Source organism: Leucoraja erinacea, chromosome 39, assembly GCF_028641065.1.
Source record: "Leucoraja erinacea ecotype New England chromosome 39, Leri_hhj_1, whole genome shotgun sequence".
Classification (NCBI taxonomy): Eukaryota; Metazoa; Chordata; class Chondrichthyes; order Rajiformes; family Rajidae; genus Leucoraja; species Leucoraja erinaceus.
In genome coordinates, this window is record NC_073415.1 from 8,614,428 (window position 1) to 8,634,507 (window position 20,080).

Consider the following 20,080-nt stretch of genomic DNA (forward strand, 5'->3'; position numbering starts at 1 on the left):
TGGTATTGATGATCATAGATCACGCTGCACAGGAGCATGGCCTTCAGCCAACCAAGTATTCGCTGACCATTAAGTATTCATTTACACAAAGCCAAGTTTCAGTTTCAGTTTAGTTTATAGTCACGTGTACCGAGGTGCAGTGAAAAGCTTTTGTTGAGTGCTATCCAGTCATTTGAAAGACAATATACATGGTTACAATCGAAGCCATTTACTGTGTACAGATACATGATGAAGGACTAGCGTTTAGTGCAAGGTAAAGCCAGCAAAATCCGATCAGGGATAGTCCGAGGGTCACCAATGAGGTAGATAGTAGTTCGGGACTGCTCTCTGGATGTGGTAGGATGATTCAGTTACCTGACAACAACTGGGATCTTGGATAACATAACAACTTGCGGCCCTGGATAGGAGCTGTTCCCAAACCGTGCTGTGATGCTTTGGTCCCAAGATCAAGGGTGGCACATTATCTCAGGGAGGATTAACTGATGGGATCAAACACTGAGGATGTTTCCACTACTGGGAGAGTCTAGGACCAGAGGGCACAGCCTCAGAATTAAAGGATGTTTCGTTAGGAAGGAGACGAGGAGGGATTTGTATAGGCAGAGGGTGGTGAATCTGTAGGGTTAATTGCCACAGACGGCTGTGGAGGCCAAGTCAGTGGATATTTTTAAGATAGAGATAGATTGATTCTTGAGTAGTAAGGGTGTCAAGGGTTATGGGGAGAAGGCAGGAGAATGGGGTTAGGAGCAAGAGATAGATCAGCCATGATTGAATGGTGGAGTAGACTTGATGGGCCGAATGGCCTAATTCTGCTCCTATCACTTATGAAGATGAAAACCACTCTGCGTTTGCTGTCAATGCTCTGTGCTAACCGCTTGGTTATTTCTCTCTCCCTTTCCCTCTCCCCCCACCTCCCTCCCTCCCCCTCCCCCTCCCCCTCTCTCCCCCCTCTCTCTCTCTCCCTCTCCCTCTCCTCCCTCTCCCCCCCCCTCTCCCTCTCTCTCTCCCCCTCTCTCTCCCTCTCTCTCCTCCCTCTCTCCTCCTCCCTCCTCTCCCTCTCTCCCTCTCTCTCCCCTCCTCTCTCCCCCTCCCTCTCCCCTCCTCTCTCCCCCCCTCTCTCCCCCTCTTTTCTCCTCTCTCTCTCTCTCCCCTCTCTCTCCCTCTCTCCTCTCTCCCCCTCTCTCTCTCTCCTCTCCCCTCTCTCTCCCCTCTCTCTCCCTCTCTCTCCCCTCTCTCCCCCTCTCCCCCTCTCCCTCAGTCTCACCATCTCTCTCTCCCTCTCTCCCCCTCCTCACTCTCTCTCTCCCCCTCTCTCCCTCCCCCCTCTCTCTCCCCTCTCCCCCCCCCCCTCTCTCCCCCTCTCTCCCCCCCTCTCTCCTCCTCTCTCCCCCTCTCTGTGTCTGTCTTAGATTCAAGGAGAGGGGGACAGAGGACGATGTTTTTCAGAGCATCACTGCGATCATCGACGAACTTTAGCAGCTGAGACTCCGGGTCACAAAATCCTCAAGCAGTTGCCCTGTGATCAGATTCCCACAATTAACATCAAACATTTGTGTTCATGGCTATTAGGAGAATTAACCAGGACCCCAATAAAATGAGAGTTAAAACTCCTGGATAACTTTCACCGACAGCCCCTTAGAAACTATTGTTTAATGCCAGTGACTTTCTGTGTATACATTCTTTATAAACCGGAGGGATGAATTACAGATTTTTCTTTCAAAGCTAAGTACCATATATATGTGTAAATATGACAGTGTCAACTCTCCCCGACTTTGGATCTGATAGGGGCGTTCTTTCTTAATTCATAAGTTCATAAATTCATAAGTGATGGGAGCAGAATTAGGCCATTCAGCCCATCAAGTCTACTCCGCCATTCAATCATGGCTGATATATCTCTCCTTCTCAATGCAATTCTCCTGCCTTCTCCCCATAACCCCTGACACCCGTACAAATCAAGAATCTATCCATCTCTGCCTTTAAAATGTCCATTTCCTTAGCCTCCACAGCCTTCTGCGCCAATGTGGTCCAGCAAGGAAGCTCTGCCCAGAACAACATCTTCAGCAGGGACCATGAAACACAAGGATGGCTTCATTTGCAACACATTTATTTGTGGGCAATACACCTCAAAAGGACACAAAGTGATGTAATAACTCTACAGGTCAGGTAGCATCTCTGGAGAACATGGATAGATGGGTGACATTTTGGGTCTCAAACTGAAATGTTCTCCAGATATGCTACCTGACCTACTGAGTTACTCCAGCACTTTGTGTCCTATTGTCTATTAACCAGCATCTACAGCCCTTTGGTTCTCCTCCTTAAGACCTCCCTGTTATACAGTACACATGCATCCTCTGACTCAGTCCTGTCTGTGATTCACTTGGGAGATTATACATAGCCACACTGTCACACATTGACACAGTGTAGCTGGGCATCGAGTCATGTCACACACCTACTGGTCTGATCGCCTGTGAAACCACTGCAGATATACACTAGAGGCAAGTTACCCGATTGTGAAGGACTGCAAATGTGTTCAGTGGAACAAGATGCAGATTCGATTGCATCTTATCCCCAGTAATTGTGTTGTGGGCGTTATGATCACGACAAATGTCTCCTATCCATCTCCAATCACCAGGGAGCTGGTTTTTTTTAAATCCCTTCTGAGTCAGGGAGGGAGTTCCAGTTTTTTGACCAAACGCTGATGACAGAATGGCAACAAACCTTTTATTCTTTGTGTTTTAAGGTAGTACAGCGTAACTGGTAGAGTTGCTACCTCACAGCGCCAGATACCCTGGTTCGATCCGGACCTATTGTGCTGTCTGTGTGGTGTCTGCATGCTCTCCCTGTGACCGTGTGGGTTTCCTCCCACATCTCAAAGAAGTGCGGGTTTTTCGGTTGTGTAGGAGGCATCTGTCTGAAGAAGAGTTCTGACCCGAAACGTCACCTATTCCTTTTCTCCAGAGGTGCCGCCTGACCCGCTGAGTTACACCAGCATTTTGCGTCTGTCATTGAGTTAAAACATTAATTGGCCTCTGTAAAATTGCCTGAAGGTTGCAGAATGCAAAACCAGGGTAACATCAATGGTCAGTGTGGACTCGATGGGCAGAAGGGCCTGTTTCCATACTGTATCTCTAAAATCTAACTTCTAACGGAGTTTAGATGCTGCGCCACTTGCAGGGCAATTTGGAAGGGATAGAATTCCTACATTGTCCTTCAGGTGGAAAATCCGCAGACTTGGGAGGAGCTGCTGCAGTTAACAACAAACTGTGGGGGCGGCACGGTGGCGCAGCGGTAGAGTTGCTGTCTCACAGCGCCAGAGACCCGGGTTCGATCTTGACTACGGGTGCTGTCTTTACGGAGTTTGTGCGTTCTCCCTGTGACCACGTGGGTTTTCTACGGGAGCTGCGGTTTCCTCCCACACTTCAAAAACGTACAGATGTGTAGATTGATTAGCATAGCTAAGTTGTAAAATGATCTCCAGTGTGTGTGGGTTAGTGTACGGGATGATCGCTGGTAAGCGTGGACTGAGTGGGCTGAAGGGCTTGTGGCCGCTGTATCTCTACGTAAGTAAGTAATTTTATTGGCCAAGTATTCACATACAAGGAATTTGCCTTGGTGCTCCACCCACAAGTGACAACATGACATACAGTGACAGTTACGAATGACTCAGAAAACACTAAACATTAATAATAATAAAACATTAATGATAAAACACCATTGATCAAGCATGTGAACCAACACAATACCAGATCAAAAGGAGGCTACAGATTTTTGGTTATTGAGTAGAGCAACTACTCGTGGATAAAAAACTGTTTTAATGTCTGGCTGTGGCAGCTTTGACAGTCTGGAGTTGCCTTCCAGAGGGAAGTGATTCTTTGGCCAGAGTTTGTGGCCAGGGTGAGAGGGGTCAGAGATGATCTTGCCCGCTCGCTTCCTGTCCCTTGCAGTGTACAGTTCAAAGACTAAAGACTGTTGAAGGACTGTCAGTGGGACAGGCAGCTTCTGTGGGGGCAAGGGTTCAGGTCCAGACATTGTATTGGGGGGAGCAGTCAGGATGCATTTGGTGAGACTGTGTTAGCTGCTGCAGGCATTACTGGCTAACAGCAAGGATGCCACTAGTTGGGTCTCAGTATTGGAATACTATATGGTGATGGGTTGACTCACTCATGTTTGGAGCTGGTTACTGATTCTGTTACTTATGCACATATATCTCATGATGATCTGGGTCTTGCCACATGCACTGCTTCATAATCGTAAGATTTTAAATATTAAGTTGTATAATCAATAGCAAACATTCCCACTTCTGACAAGATGCTGGAAGAAAGAGTCTGAAGAAGGCTCCCGACCGAAAAGTCACCCATCCCCTTCCTCCACAGATGCTGCCTGCTGTGTCAAACTTCCGAAGAGTCAGTTAAAGATCATGCACTATCAGGCAGTAGTTATCCTGGTCATTAGCCCCTGCTTGAAACATACAAGATTGTTAAGGGCTTGGACACGCTAGAGGCAGGAAACATGTTCCCGATGTTGGGGGAGTCCAGAACCAGGGGCCACACCGTTTAAGAATAAGGAGTAAGCCATTTAGAACGGAGACGAGGAAACACTTTTTCTCACAGAGAGTGGTGAGTCTGTGGAATTATCTGCCTCAGGTGGAGGCAGGTTCTCTAGATGCTTTCAAGAGAGAGCTAGATAGGGCTCTTAAAAATAGCGGAGTCAGGGGATATGGGGAGCAGGCAGGATCGGGGTACTGATTGGGGATGATCAGCCATGATCACATTGAATGGCGGTGCTGGCTTGAATGGCCGAATGGCCTCCTGCACCTATTGTCTATTGTCTATCTCTTGAGGTCCCACAGCCATGGAAAGGTCCTGGTAACTCACCACCCAGCTGATGAAGCAGTTCCCCTCCACAGTGCACACGACCATGAGTGAAGGCAGACCTGCAAGAAGGTGATGGTCAGGCGCTGAAGTCCAGAGCAACTGTGCGGCACGGTGGCACAGCGGTAGAGTCGCTGCCTGACAGCGCCAGATCCCGGGTTTGATCCCGTCCACGGGTGCTACAGAACCCTGTGACCGCGTGGGTTCTCTCCGGCTGCTCCGGTTTCCTCACACACTCCAAGGACATGCAGGTTTATAGATAAATTGGCTTGGTATATATGAAAATTGTCCCTAGTGTGTAGGATAGTGTTAGTGTACAGGGTGATCGCTGGTCGGTGCGGACTCGATGGGCTGAAGGGCCTGTTTCTGCGTTGTATCTCTAAACTAAACAATCACCCAGATAAAAATAATATTGTCAAACCTTGTCTGTGACTTGTACTATATCCATTTAAATGTAGCAGGTTTCTAATTTGAGCATGAGGGATTGTCTGGTTTAAGGGATTGCTGGATTTGTGATTTTCTAGAAATTTATTTCAACTGAATTGATATCCTGTTGCAATTTATCTACTTAATAAATTTGCTTCATTGAGCATGTTAATGGCTGAATAAGCTGATAAATGTAAATATCCCTTTTGCGCACACTTGCACCTGGTCAAAAGGTAATCATCTCAAGTCTTAAGTACATAAAGTACTGGAATAATTCAGCACTTTGTGTCTTTCTTTGGTATAAACCGGCACCTGCACTTCCTTGTTTCCACATTCAGCCTTAAGGACATGTTTACCACTGCCCTGTGTTGTTACAGTGAAATAACTGAGGGCACGTTACTCTATCAAAGTCTGAGCCCGAAGAATGGTCTCGACCCGAAACGTTACCCGTTCCTTCTCTCCAGAGATGCTGCCTGTCCCGCAGAGTTACTCCAGCATTTTGTGTCTATCTTCGGTTCAAACCAGCATCTGCAGTTCCTTCCTCCATAGATGGAGGAGTGCTGCGCTGGCTCGAAGGGCTGAAAGGCCTACTCCTGCGCCTATTTTCTATGTTTCTAAGAGGCATGCAGTAAAGATACAGACCCTTTAGGCCAACACATCCATCACGACCTTCAAGCACTGATCCCACTTGCCAGCACTTAATCCATAACCAACTGTGTGTTGGCGATTGAAGTGCTCATCTAAATAAACGATGAGAGACTCTCTGCCTCCCACTCAGGCAGAATGTTCCAGATCCCAAGCACCAATGTGTGTGTGAAACATTCAACAAATCATTGCTCACACCCTCAACAGTTGCTGCATTGTAAAAATACTCAACTATAATTGAGACCAGACCAGCATAGATCAGCCATAATCATATTGGATGTTGGGGCAGCCTTGGTGGTCTGGCTCCATCTTATTGTGTATTGACTATGTTTTGTTTATCCTTTGTGGAGAGACTGTTTAAGAAACAGGTTATCCAGCCAACCCAGTCCACACCAGCCATCAGCGCCTGTTCACACGATTTCTATATTATCCCCCTTTCCTTTCTACTGCCCAGGAGCAATTTACAGAAGCCAATTAACCTACATACCTGTACATCATGGAAGGTGGGAGGAAACCGGAGCACCCGGAGGAAACCCACAAGGTCACAGGGAGAACGTGCAAACTCCTTACAAACAGCACCCGAGGTCAGGGTCAAACCCGCGCCTCTGGCGCAGGTTAATTGGTTTGTAGGTTAACCAGTTCAGTTTTATTACATATGTAGGTTAACACAGGGTCAACGATACAATGAAATGTTTTTGACAAGACAACGGGTCAACCTCAACAATGATATTACAGGGATAAAATTAAGGTAAAAAAAAGATTAAAGTGACATTGGTCGGTAAAAGACAATAATACATTAAAAAAAGGATTCGGTGAGTTGTAAAAATGTCCCTTATGTAGGTGGGATCGTGCTAGTGTGCAGGGATCGCTGGTCGGTGCGGACTCGGTGGGCCGAAGGGCCTGTTTCCATGGTACACAAAAATGCTGGAGAAACTCAACGGGTGCAGCAGCATCTATAGAGCGAAGGAAATAGGCAACGTTTCGGGCCGAAACCCTTCTTCAGGCCTGTTTCCATGCTGTATCTCTAAACTAAACTGTAACGTAATTAAATGGCTGAAGTCGCCGGCAGGTATGTTTCGGCACACGTTCGGCAGATCCGCATTACAAGTCCACACATCAGACAGCAAAATAGTTCCACCTGCAGGCAAATCTCTTCATGAGACACTGTTCACTAGTCGGTGGTGGCGTTAGTTTGAATGGATGCTCAGTAATCAAATGCTACCAAGTCTGAAGTGACAATTAAATATGAAGATCAAAGTGACATTCTGCAATCCAACAGTGCCCTTATTAACGCACTGATAAATCAGAGTAATTGATCCTTTGTTCAAGAAGGAACTGCAGATGCTGGAAAATCGAAGGTAGACAAAAATGCTGGAGAAACTGAGCGGGTGCAGCAGCATCTATGAAGCGAAGGAAATAGGCAACGTTTCGGGCCGAAACCCTTCTTCTAATTGACCCTTTGTTAGGATTCCATTCTGAATTGTCTTGGAGTGCAGCCAAGCCTTTTGTGTGTATCTTCGATATAAACCGGCATCTGCATTTGCTTCCTCTCCCGACTCCCAGTCTGAAAAAGGGTAACCGAAACGTTGCCTATTTCCTTCGCTCCATTTATGCTGCTGCACCCGCTGAGTTTCTCCAGCATTTTTGTGTACCTTCGATTTTCCAGCATCTGCAGTTCCTTCTTAAACACCAAAAGATCGCCTATCCATTCCTTCCACAAATGCCTGACCCGCTGAGTTACACCAGCACTATGTGTAGGAAAGAACTGCAGATTGTGGTTTAAATCGAAGAGACACACACAATGGGACAGGTAGCATCTCTGGAGAGAAGGGATGGGTGACGTTTGGGGTCGAGACCCTTCTTCAGTCTCAAGAAGGGTCTCGACCCATTCCTTCTCTCCAAAGATACTGCCTGTCCCGCTGAGTCACTCCAGTATTTTGTGTCTACACCAGCACTGTGCTCGGCTCAAGATTCCATTATTTGCAGTTCCTTGTGTCTCCACTCATCCTAAATGCTGCCCAGCTGATAAAAGGAATGGACATCCTGGTCCACACGATGCCAGTCCCACAAAAGCAGTCAACTTTTACCCACTATAAGAAAGGAACAAGCTACTGAGCTCAAGGGAAAATTAGGGATAGACACTAAATGGCTACCATCGCCTTGTATGGACAGAAAAGATCAGAGAACACACCCTCCCACCCGTGTAACAGAGCCAGATAAACTACTAAGGTAGACAAACTCGGCGGGTGAGGAGCGAAGGAATAGAAACATAGAAATTTGGTGCAGGAGTAGGCCATTCGGCCCTTTGAGCCTGCACCGCCATTCAATATGATCATGGCTGATCATCCAAATCAGTATCCCGTACCTGCCTTCTCTCCATACCCTCTGATCCCCTTAGCCACAAGGGCCACATCTAACTCCCTCTTAAATATAGCCAATGAACTGGCCTCGACTACCCTCTGTGGCAGAGAGTTCCAGAGATTCACCACTCTCTGTGTGAAAAAGGTTCTTCTCATCTCGGTTTTAAAGGATTTCCCCCTTATCCTTAAGCTGTGACCCCTTGTCCTGGACTTCCCCAACATCGGGAGCAATTTTCCTGCATCTAGCCTGTCCAACCCCTTAAGAATTTTGTAAGTTTCTATAAGATCCCCTCTCAATCTCCTAAATTCTAGAGAGTATAAACCAAGTCTATCCAGTTTTTTTTCATAAGACAGTCCTGACATCCCAGGAATCAGTCTGGTGAACCTTCTCTGCACTCCCTCTATGGCAATAATGTCCTTCCTCAGATTTGGAGACCAAAACTGTACGCAATACTCCAGGTGTGGTCTCACCAAGACCCCGTACAACTGCAGTAGAACCTCCCTGCTCCTATACTCAAATCGGTGACGTTGGTCTGAAGAAGGGACTCCATAGATGCTGCCTCACCTGCTGAGTTTCGCCAGCATTTTTGTCTACCTTCGATTTTTCCAGCATCTGTAGTTCTTTCTTAAACAGGAAAACTACCGAGTTATTTGCGGGGTCGTTTCTCACAGTGGTGCGCCGTATTCCCATCGTTCTGCATCAATAGCTCTCTGGGGTGGGAGATTGCAACCTTCACGTGGTCCGCCCTGCAATTAACCCGACATGCATAAACACACGATCATAGAGTACAAGTTGACCTCCAACTTTAGGCTGTGCACGCCATCCGCGAGCAGTAACTCTCTCACACCTCCTAACCAGCAAGTCAACACCCTGGGCCTCAGCAGTAACAGCTCTTTGCTTGGCTCAAGTCAACTAATAGCAGGCTAGCTTTAAGGTGAGCGAAGCAAAGTTTAAAATACATATTTTCTATGTTTCTATATGCCAGCAACCTTTGTTTAACCCAGAGTGGGGCGAGTGCCTGAAATATGCTGCCAGGGTTAATAGTTAATCGTGGCATTTAAGATGCTTTTGGATAGGCATATGGATATGGTCTATACACAGGTAGAGATGGTCTTGGCAACATGTTTGGCACTCATTGTGAGCCGAACAACCTTCCATTGTGCTGCAGTTTTATGGGTGCTGTCAAGAATTTAACAGCAGACAAATAACCATAGAATATTTTTCCACATTGGGCAAAGCTGGTGAATACAACCAGGTTTCAATCATACATGCAACGAAAGAGTTAAAATAATCCATGTTACTTTCCTCAAAGTACCCACCATAAACTAGGGTGCCATTCGATTCACCTCAAGCTCATTGAAGGCATTGGACATTGTGGGACTGGTGCACTACAATGCTGAGAACTATATTCTGAACCGTTTGCTATGTCGCTCTTCAAGGGAGATGCTAAATGCATTTCGTTGTCTCTGTACTGTACACTGACAATGACAATTAAAATTGAATCTGAATCTGAATCTGAACTCCTTCTCCTTTGCTCTATCGCACTCAAGTTTGACGATTGTATTTACGTATGGCACATCTGATCTGTTTGGATAGCGTGCAAAACAAAGCTTTTAATTGTACGAGAAGTGCAGTAAATGAAAAGTGGCAATGCTTGCGAATTGTGCAAAAATCTGTACGAAACACAGCCAGTCGAGACTCTGAACGACAAGGGTTGAACCTTCACATGAAAGGGAGGATCAGCCAGGGTCCCTACTGCTTGTATTCACCCCACGAGACACGAACCAAGGGCAAATGAGCGACCGTGTTAGCTGAGATCCACTACCACCGACTTTAGTGTGGAGAACAAACAAACAAACAAACGCAGACCAACAGGTCTGACAAGGCAGGAAGCATCGTAGTAAAGAGCCACTGTTTTAATATCATTTATTGTGAAGTGTAAAACGAGCGATAAAAAGTAAAAACCAAGCTTACATTGTTTTTTTAAACCTTAACAGACAACAAGATGCAAAAAACAGACCAGCAGCCATTTTCAGTGTAATGGATTTGATTTCAACAGTACATTGTCTGGAATGTTCAACTATCTTCAACTAAAAGCCGAGTGATCTATATTTAAAATAAAAACAAAAAGTATTACCCTGAATTTTTCACTTTTCCCCCTCCATTTTTTTTGTTTTTTTTTCTCCTGTAGACGGACTGAATCTGAAGTTGGAGCTGAGCTTAATCTATCTCCTACACTGGCTCAATATGAACTTCTTTAAACAGTGATAGGGAACCTAAGCCTATGGATCTTCATCAGTCTGCATCATTGTTAAAAGGAATATTCTTCCCGACGATACTGCAATCGTCCCCGTTTGCTTCACTGTGTCTGTGGGAGAGAAAATATTTAATGTGGAAATTAGTGGGATGACACAACAGGGAACCCATCCTGTCAGAGGATGCATTGCTATGGCAAATGAATTTCAATATAGCCGAGTGTGAGGTATTACATTTTGGTCGGTCAGATGAGGCCACATGTTGACGGGATGAGGAGTCTAGAAGGGGCAGAGAAACAAAGAGGGCACCAGAGGTCAAACACAAACAGTGCCACAGGTTAACAAGGCTACAGATAAACCAAAACAAACACCAGAGTTCAGTTCTGGAACAGAATAAAAAAAATCAGAGATGTTAAATGTGCGAAACTTCCCCCTCACACAGCCCTGCAGGGTTTTTGGTCTCCCTGTTACACAAGCAGCACTGGAGAAAGCGAAAAATAAAGAACCAAGAGCGTTATAGTGACCAAAGGTAGAGCAGAGGCTCTCCTCATTGGAAAGCAGCAGGACGAGGGTTGCACTGATAGAGATCTACGCGATTAAGAAATGCTTAGACAGGGTAGATGCAGTTGAATCCGTCTGTTGCCGAGACCAAAAAGCAAGAGCTGGTAATCTAAGACAGGCAGCAATAAGCCCTACAGGGAATCCAGAGCGGTGAGAACAGGAAGCGGGCTTCCAGAGTAGTTGAGGCAAAAGCAGATGCATTTAAGCCTGGACAAGCATAGGGACAAGTGCGGTTATGCTGGATGGGTTGGTGTAGAAGACTCCATATGGAACAGTTGGTCCTAATGGCCACTGCTGCACTGTGGGATCGACATGATTCTAATTCACAGGATGATCTCTGCATCGCTCATGGTTTGGTTAAAGATTAGGTCTAACCTGAACCAACTAGTGTACAAGTTTCTTGTTAATTCTATCTATTTATAAACCTGACGTCAGAGGGCATTTTACCTACTTTCTAAGTTCTGACCTGATCAGTAACTAACTTTCTATTAATTTGTTCACGTTCTACGCAGCTCGTGTCTGCCGCGGGAAACCAGACGTGTTGAAAAGGGAAACAATGTACAGGATTGGGGAGAATGGGATAACAGGCCAGCCCCTTCAAAGTGTGAGCACTGGCACAGATTGGCCAAGCAGCCAGCTCCTGTGCTGGAAGATTTGATGCCGTCACAGCTCTGAGCACAGTGGTCCTAGATTCCAGCCGCGTGCCTTTTACAAAGGAACCTGTAAAGTAAAGGCATGTATGTGCTATTTCCAATCCATCACATAAACAGACTTTGCAAGTTCCGCTTTGGCCAGGTGGCCAGAACGAACACATGACGGCAAAGGTAGGAAGTCTGAGATGGTTTCCAGAGTCACTGATGCATCACATCCTCAAATGCCCGTCAATGAGAATCTTCAATGTGTCCGTGTCCACCCAAAGGAAGCACATGTCGCCACGAAAGACCCGCGGACCAGTCTTATTCTCCCGCTTCTTTGTACGGCAGATGATCTCGAGCAAAGGAACGGCGTACAAGTATTGATCACAAGGTTTCTATCTTCGGGAGTGCCAGAAGTTCAGGAGTCATGTCACTTGGGTCACTGTTAGTAGGATCACTGTGACAGCACATTTTCAAAAGGTGGCGTCCCATGTCCGAGGTGCTGAACGAACACAGCAGAGCAGCCATCCTAGGCTCACCGTTCTGATGCTGACTCGGCACAATTGGGAGATAGTTGTTAACACAGGGCAAGAACCAAAATACACAGAGGGGAAATGTATGAAGGGGATGGGGGAGAGCGCGAGAGAGGGGAATGAGAGAGAGAGAGAGAGAGAGAGAGAGAAAGAGAGAAAAAAAAGAGAAACGGGAAAGAAAGCGTGAAATGGGAGAAAGAAAGGAGAGAGAAACAAAAGAAAAAGACAAAGAGAAAGAAAGAGGACCGAGTGGTAGTGGAATTGTAAAAAAGGAGAGGTAAAAGTAGGAAGAGAAGATACCCTTTTACACTGATGAGGCAGAGCTGCTTCTGAAGAGTGCAGTCAACATGAAGCAGGTACATTCTGTTGGGAAGATGAAAGCCTCACCCATTTACACTACTCATCCTTTCACAGTTTAATTATAAGATAGAAATATTGCAAAAGTTGCTTCTTTAGAGCATTAAATCGGCAAGAGGGGGAAAGAGAGAAAGAGTGGAGAGAGTGTGCAAGTGGATGTAGGTGTGCCGTCTCCCCATTGACTGTGCGCGGAACCGAGTTGTAGACGGAATTTACAGGCCAGTTGTCGTCACAGCACGGTGGTCACTGAGTGAAGGCAGAGCCGTGTCCCAGCAGATGCCACTGCTGCAAGGAGAGCGCTAGAACCTGTAGGGGGGAGGGAGTTGCGGACGTACCGGTTGCCCTTGCTGTGCGGGCGGCTGCTGGGGGGCGGGCTGTGGCGCCCCTGGTTGCCCGTAGTAGGCGGCCTGCTGCCTGTAGTACTCAGCCCAGGCTGCGCTGTAATCGGGCTGGGCTCCAGGCTGTGGTGGTGCTGCTGCTGCCGCCGCTGCCGCCCCCTGGGCACTCTGAGCTGTGGGACAGAGAGAGAGAGCAGAAACTCAGCACCGGGTCACCCGCCCCAACACGCAGCCCATCCGGGGAATCTCCCACATTCAACCGGCAAACACCAAACTCCGGGAATACTCAGTGGGTCGGGCTGCACCAATCAAACACATTAACATACAAACTTCCCCCAGCCTTCACATTAGCCCAGAGAAAACAATGGTAAATTGTTTAATGGTAAATAGCCCCTAGAGGCTAGTGGAGTCAAGGGATATGGGGAGAAGGCAGGCACGAGTTATTAGAAACATAGAAACATAGAAATTAGGTGCAGGAGTAGGCCATTCGGCCCTTCGAGCCTGCACCGCCATTCAATATGATCATGGCTGATCATCCAACTCAGTATCCCGTACCTGCCTTCTCTCCATACCCCCTGATCCCCTTAGCCACAAGGGCCACATCTAACTCCCTCTCAAATATTGATAGGGGACGATCAGCCATGATCACACTGAAGGGCAGTGCAGGCTCGAAGGGCAGAATGGCCTCCTCCTGCACCTATTTTCTATGTCTATGTCTAAATGTATCTCTCGCCAATTATTGTTTTGTTTTTTTTAAGCGTAATTCCTTATTTCAGGGTTCAACAAACAGCTGAATTTTTCTTTATTTAGCATGGATTTGACATAACAGCTAAAACAGCTAAAAAATGACACTTTACATTCTCTTCTCCCCTTGATCATAATTCACAAATGCCTGAAAGCACGTGCCATCAGATTCAAAAACAACTTCTTCCCTCCTGTTATCACTCTTGAATGGACCACTCGTATGCTAAAGATGTATCCCTCATCCTCCAACCCACCTCGTTATGACCCCTGCAATTTTTCATCTGCACCTTCAACATTATACTGGGCATCCTGTTTATTTTTTCTTTAGCACTGCCTGTTGTTCTCATCTAGGCTATGATAGTACTCAAGTACAGTATGAACTGCCTGGATAGCAACATTTTTCTTTACTGCATACCAGTACATGTGACAATAAAAATACAATAGAATTACCCCAGCTTCTGTGAATAAGATATCCACTGCACATCAATGCTCTCCAGATGCATTTAATGGCAGTGATAACAATGAATGCTGCACACTTACCTTGTTTCTTATAGTACTCCTCCCATGCCTTTGTATAATCCTGTTGAGGACCTGGCTGCTGGCCAGGCTGGTTCTGTTGGCCTGTAAAAGCAACACAGACTTGAAGTAAAGGTCCCCAAAGAAAGGAAGAGTCGCAGATGAAGAATGGTGCTTTGATACAGCTGGGCAGCTGTACATGCGTGGACAGTTTCGGAGAAAATCACCCGTTCTGTGTGTAGGAATGAACTGCAGATGCTGGCTTACACTGAAGATAGACACAAAAACCTGGAGTAACTCATGCAGCAATTTCTGGAGAAAAGGAACAGGTGACATTTTGGGTTCCATGTTCTCCAGGGATGCTGCCTGACCCGCTGAGTTACTCCAGCATTTTGTGTCGATCACCAGCTATTCCAATGTCCACATCACAGGCAGCATAAATCTACAAACCTCGGAAAAGCACACTGGAACCAAATGGGTTCAACTCGTGGTACAAGCTCAATGCTCCCCTCGCCAAATCTTGGAAAAAGGGAGGCATGCACTACCCTCTGAGTAGTCCGCAGTAAAATACAGGTATCGTCAAGCAAGACTAGAGGAGAAACACTTCAGAAAGTGCTGTTATGGATAACACGTCTTGCCAAAAGTTAACATTATCCGAGTAATAATAAAAGCAGTTGAGGAAAAGAATGGGGAAGAAAGGTATTGATTTCTTAGCAGGCCAGTTTAGATGCATAAACAACTAAAATATAAATGAAAGATGCCCACCTAGTTTCTTATAATATTCTTCCCATGCTTTAGTGTAATCAGGTTGACTTCCGGGCCCTTGCACAGGAGGCTGCTGTGAAGGATCTATGGAAAACAGAGATAAAATATAATTAAAAGTGACAGTAGGTTTGTTACAGACACTAACTTGTTCCCACCGCCCGTCGCATCTTCAAGTTAGACGGTTTGAGCTACACCTGGGAAAAGGAACATTAAATCTAGGATGAGGGCTGCTATACTGGAGGCCCCATATTATACACACGGTGTTTAACCAAAGTCCTGCCTGTTCTCTCAAACAAATGTGGGAGATAGCACACAATACAATTTGTAAAAGCTGGGAAATCTCCTGTTGCTCTATTTAACACCTCCTGCTCAAACAGCATACAAGTGATTGCCTGGTAAGTACCATATTGCCATCTGTTACATGCAAGTTTTCAAGTGACTATTTCAAAAATATTGGTTGCAGGTTGCTAAGACATTGGTAAGGCCACATTTAGAGTATTGTGTAATTTTTGGTCACATTAGAAGATGTTGTCAAGCTGAAAAGGACGCAGAGAAGATTTACGAGGATGTAGCCCATAATCGGGGCCTGAGCTGGAGGAAGAGGTTAGCAGGCCAGGACTTTACAACTTGGAGTGCAAGAGGATGAGGGATGATCTTATAGAGGTGAAAAAGATCATGAGTAGACGCAGAGTCTCTTGCCCAGAGTTGGGGAACTGAGCACCAGAGGACAGATTTAAGGTGAGGGGAGCGAAGATTTAATAGGAATCTGAGGGGTAACCTTTTCCACACACAAGGTGGTAGGTGTACGGAAAGAGTTGCCAGAGGTAGTTGAGGCAGGTATTATCGCAACATTTAGACAGGTAGAATGGATAGGATAGGTTTAGAGGGATATGGGCCAAAACGCAGGAAGGTGGGACTAGATGGGGCATGATGGCTGGTGTGGGCAAGTTGGGCCTAATGGCCTGTTTCCACGCTGTATCACCCACCCTGTGGGTAACAAATGCCAGTCTGTCTCTCAAGGATGCATGCATCAGTAATGAAATTCCCTAGTTAATGCTCGGTGACAGAAATTAATTAGCAAGTTGCTAACCTCCACTCACTGTAATGTTCTGAAGAGGTCTCTCTGCTTCCGTACGGAGAAGTTGCTGTAGTTTATTTTGGCTGCTCTTTAAACATTTTCTTCAGATAAACTCTGCTTGCCATAATCCTAGTGAGAAGGCCTGAACCCTGCATAGTATTCTTCCAAAGGTTTATGAATACATTTCTTAACATTTTACATTGCTGCTGCTTGTATATTTTACAGCAGCTTAGTTTTGTATAGGTTACAGATACAGCGCGGAAACGGGCTTGTAACGCCGGAGACCCGCGTTCGAACCCGACTACAGATACCGTCTGTACAGAGTTGGTACGTTCTCCCCGTGACCGTATTGGTTTTCTCTGAGATCTTCGGTTTCCTCCCACACTCCAAAGACGAACATGTACATAAGTTAATTGGATTGGTGTACATATAAAATTGTTCCTAAAGGGCCTGTTTCTGCGCTGTCTTGCTAAAAAAAGAGACATTTTTACATTTATACCAAGCCAATTAACATATAAACCTGGGAGGAAACCAAAGATATCGGAGAAACCCAGACAGGTCACGGGGAGAGCGTACAAGCTCCATATAGACAAACACCCGTAGTCAAGATCGAACTCGGGTCTCTGACGCTGTATGGCCGAGGCTCTACCACTGCGACACCATGCTACCCCAAATTTGTTAAGTAAGTATTCAAATCATTTTAAAACCCGATTATTCAAAATTAAGGATAAAAAGTTTTGAAGTGCAGTAAAGAACTGCTGATACTGGTTTAAGGTAGATACAAAATGCTAGAGTAACTCAGCGGGTCAGACAGCAAAGGTTTTGGTGTCAGAGAGCCATTAGAAATTTCCCCTAAAATGTACAAGGAATAGGAAGCATGCACATATTCATGACAATGGATTAATTTACACCTGGGGAGAATACAAGTAGCAGAAGATAGATTTTTCTCCTTACAAAGCATGTCACATCTTACCTGGCCCTGGTGGAGCAGCAGCTGGCTGTTGGGGTAGGACGGGCGCGGCAGGCTGCTGATAATACTGTTGGTAATAGGCAGCCCAGGCAGCAGCATTCGGATCCCCAGGAGGTTTGCCTGCACCAGAGAAGGCGCCATTAATACTTCACAAGACCACAGGGAGCTTATTTTGTAAACAAAGCACGCTAAATCTTCACCCCCAACCACACAGAAGTATGATCCACAATTGAAAGAGGCAGAAGATCAAAGAACAAGTTATCACAGAAGGCACAAAAAAAAATCCAAATGGGCAAGACACACAATGGTTAAAATAGACAAATAAAGAAGTCTGTTACAGGAATATCCTGTAACCGTTTTAATTAAAAGCTATTAAAGATTATGTCCATTTCAAACAAGTTTCAACATAGGCAAATACAAGGGCATTCACGGAAGACCCAAAGAAAACTAGAGAGCTAACAGTTTAAAATTAATGGGTTGAATTAATAATTTGAGAGCACATGTACACTGATCATCTTCCATGAAGACAGTATCTTCATCAAGGGTAGACAAAAATACTAGAGAAACTCAGCGGGTGAGACAGCATCTATGGAGCGAAGGAATAGGTGACGTTTCGGGTCAAGACCCTTCTTCAGACTATTTATCAAGATGCTTGGATTCCAAACGATTAAATTATAAAGTAGGAAAACAAGTTATATTTCCTCAGGGCAAGTTCAGAGAAGTTCAAGATATTTGCTGGGTGGGGGGGGGGAGGGAAACAGAATTAGGCGACCAGCCACTTTACAGCGAAGCCCTGCTCCTGTCGGAACCTGTGGGTGTGGAACAACACCAGGCATAAATCAGTGCTGCTATGCTCTTTGTAGCCATGGCTCAAACCCCGCAAACAATCAAGAAAACGCGAATCGTTACCTGGGTCATGGGGTCCAGGCGGCTGCCACTGTTGGTACGTGTTTCCCCAGCCTTGAGGAGGATATTGGTGTGGAGGAGGCGGGCCACCGGCAACAGGACTGTCAGGGAAGAATGCTAGTTAGTTTTATACAGTTCCCAGCACAACAATGAAAGACCCTTGCCTGCACTTACCTTTTTCGCCTGCACGTACTATCACAACATTTAACATTTGGACGGTACAAAGAGGGACATGGGCTAACACAGGCAGGTGGGACTAGTGTAAATGGGGCATGTTGGGCCAAAGGGCCCATTTCCACGCTGTATGACTCTGCCAATGACCAACAAATGACAGAAGACACAATGGAAGAGAGCAGAGACCCAAGTGTCCCGTCATCTGCTCAGTCAACTCAGATCTATATGGGGACTTTTCAATTTATTGGGAGCACAGTGCAGGGATTTCCTGATTCACCGGTTCACATTGCACACACTTACTTGTTCAAGTAAGGGCCATTGGGTGAAAAAGATCTAAGGAAGCGGTTAATATCCCATACAAGACATGCAGTGGGAAATGCTCAATCCTCTCACTTCAGCCACAAGAGGCGACAGATTGGAGGGAAGATTATAAAGTGAACACTCTGGTTCTATCGTTAAAAGGTTGTGCCTTAGTCCAATTTTCTTTCCAAAGCAAGCACATATGGCTTTGGCACGACTCCCAGCAAAACAAGAGGTAACTTCCCACTGGTCAACAGGATGTCATTCAGGAAAGGTGTCACTGACTGGTAGCAAGTGGGTACATTGGGCTTCCATCAGATTACTACTTTTACCAAAAGACAGAATCACAACAAAATGGCAAGGAAAAAATGATAGCGGAATCCCAAGTTATTCAAAAGCTGTGGCTCTGCTCATTACCTACCAGATCTCAATTGCTGTATACAGCAAAGTAGTGAAGATGCAGTAAAAAACTATCAGGTTACTTACTGGGGAGGAGGGGCTCCTGGGGGTCCTTGGGGGAAGGGTCCTGGTTGGAAAGGTCCCATGGGGCCACCAGGCATCGGGGGGCCGACAGGACACAAAGGACCCTGGAAATGAAAGGATTAGTAAACATCTATCTGGATCTTAAATAGCTGGCATTAAATTTATAAAATAATACATCCTCTCAGCTAAGTTCTGAGGCTTAAAGCACATGGCATTGGGGGTTCAGTATTAATGTGGATAGAGAACTGGCTGGCAAACAGGAAGCAAAGAGTAGGAGTAAACGGGTCCTTTTCACAATGGCAGGCAGTGACTAGTGGGGTACCCCAAGGCTCAGTACTGGGACCCCAGCTATTTACAATATATATTAATGATCTGGATGAGGGAATTGAAGGCAATATCTCCAAGTTTGCGGATGACACTAAGCTGGGGAGCAGTGTTAGGCGTGAGGAGGATGCTAGGAGACTGCAAGGTGACTTGGATAGGCTGGGTGAGTGGGCAAATGTTTGGCAGATGCAGTATAATGTGGATAAATGTGAGGTTATCCATTTTGGTGGCAAAAACAGGAAAGCAGATTATTATCTAAATGGTGGCCGATTGGGAAAGGGGGAGATACAGCGAGACCTGGGTGTCATGGTACACCAGTCATTGAAGGTAGGCATGCAGGTGCAGCAGGCAGTAAAGAAAGCAAATGGTATGTTGGCTTTCATAGCAAGAGGATTTGAGTATAGGAGCAGGGAGGTTCTACTGCAGTTGTACAGGGTCTTGGTGAGACCACACCTGGAGTATTGCGTGCAGTTTTGGTCTCCAAATCTGAGGAAGGACATTATTGCCATAGAGGGAGTGCAGAGAAAGGTTCACCAGACTGATTCCTGGGATGTCAGGACTGTCTTATGAAGAAAGACTGGATAGACTTGGTTTATACTCTCTAGAATTTAGGAGATTGAGAGGGGATCTTATAGAAACTTACAAAATTCTTAAGGGGTTGGACAGGCTAGATGCGGGAAGATTGTTCCCGATGTTGGGGAAGTCCAGGACAAGGGGTCACAGCTTAAGGATAAGGGGGAAATCCTTTAGAACCGAGATGAGGAGAACTTTTTTCACACAGAGAGTGTGTGAATCTCTGGAACTCTCTGCCACAGAGGGTAGTTGAGGCCAGTTCATTGGC

The 20,080-nt window shown here is 45.9% G+C and overlaps 2 protein-coding genes across 8 annotated transcripts in view; one reads left to right on the forward strand and one right to left on the reverse strand.

The window, feature by feature from the left end:
- The window catches only part of LOC129714523 (adenylate kinase isoenzyme 5-like), a 52,337-nt gene extending 45,455 nt beyond the window's left edge, over window positions 1–6,882 (forward strand). For 2 of the 4 annotated variants that reach the window (XM_055664190.1, XM_055664189.1), the window contains exon 6: window positions 1,407–6,882. In XM_055664190.1, coding sequence (XP_055520165.1) covers window positions 1,407–1,595 — 189 coding nt within the window. In that variant the 3' untranslated portion in view covers window positions 1,596–6,882. The remainder of the gene's footprint in view (window positions 1–1,406) is intronic. The other 2 variants (XM_055664188.1, XM_055664191.1) reach the window with 2 other exon arrangements.
- A 3,327-nt stretch (window positions 6,883–10,209) lies between these two features.
- khsrp (KH-type splicing regulatory protein) overlaps window positions 10,210–20,080 on the reverse strand; it is a 39,674-nt gene continuing 29,803 nt past the window's right edge. For 2 of the 4 annotated variants that reach the window (XM_055664206.1, XM_055664203.1), the window contains 7 exons: window positions 18,919–19,019; window positions 17,962–18,059; window positions 17,056–17,172; window positions 15,005–15,088; window positions 14,264–14,344; window positions 12,977–13,152; window positions 10,210–10,834 (listed from right to left, as the gene is read on the reverse strand). In XM_055664206.1, the coding sequence (XP_055520181.1) occupies window positions 10,763–10,834; window positions 12,977–13,152; window positions 14,264–14,344; window positions 15,005–15,088; window positions 17,056–17,172; window positions 17,962–18,059; window positions 18,919–19,019 (729 nt within the window). In that variant the 3' untranslated portion in view covers window positions 10,210–10,762. The remainder of the gene's footprint in view (window positions 10,835–12,976; window positions 13,153–14,263; window positions 14,345–15,004; window positions 15,089–17,055; window positions 17,173–17,961; window positions 18,060–18,918; window positions 19,020–20,080) is intronic. The other 2 variants (XM_055664204.1, XM_055664205.1) reach the window with 2 other exon arrangements.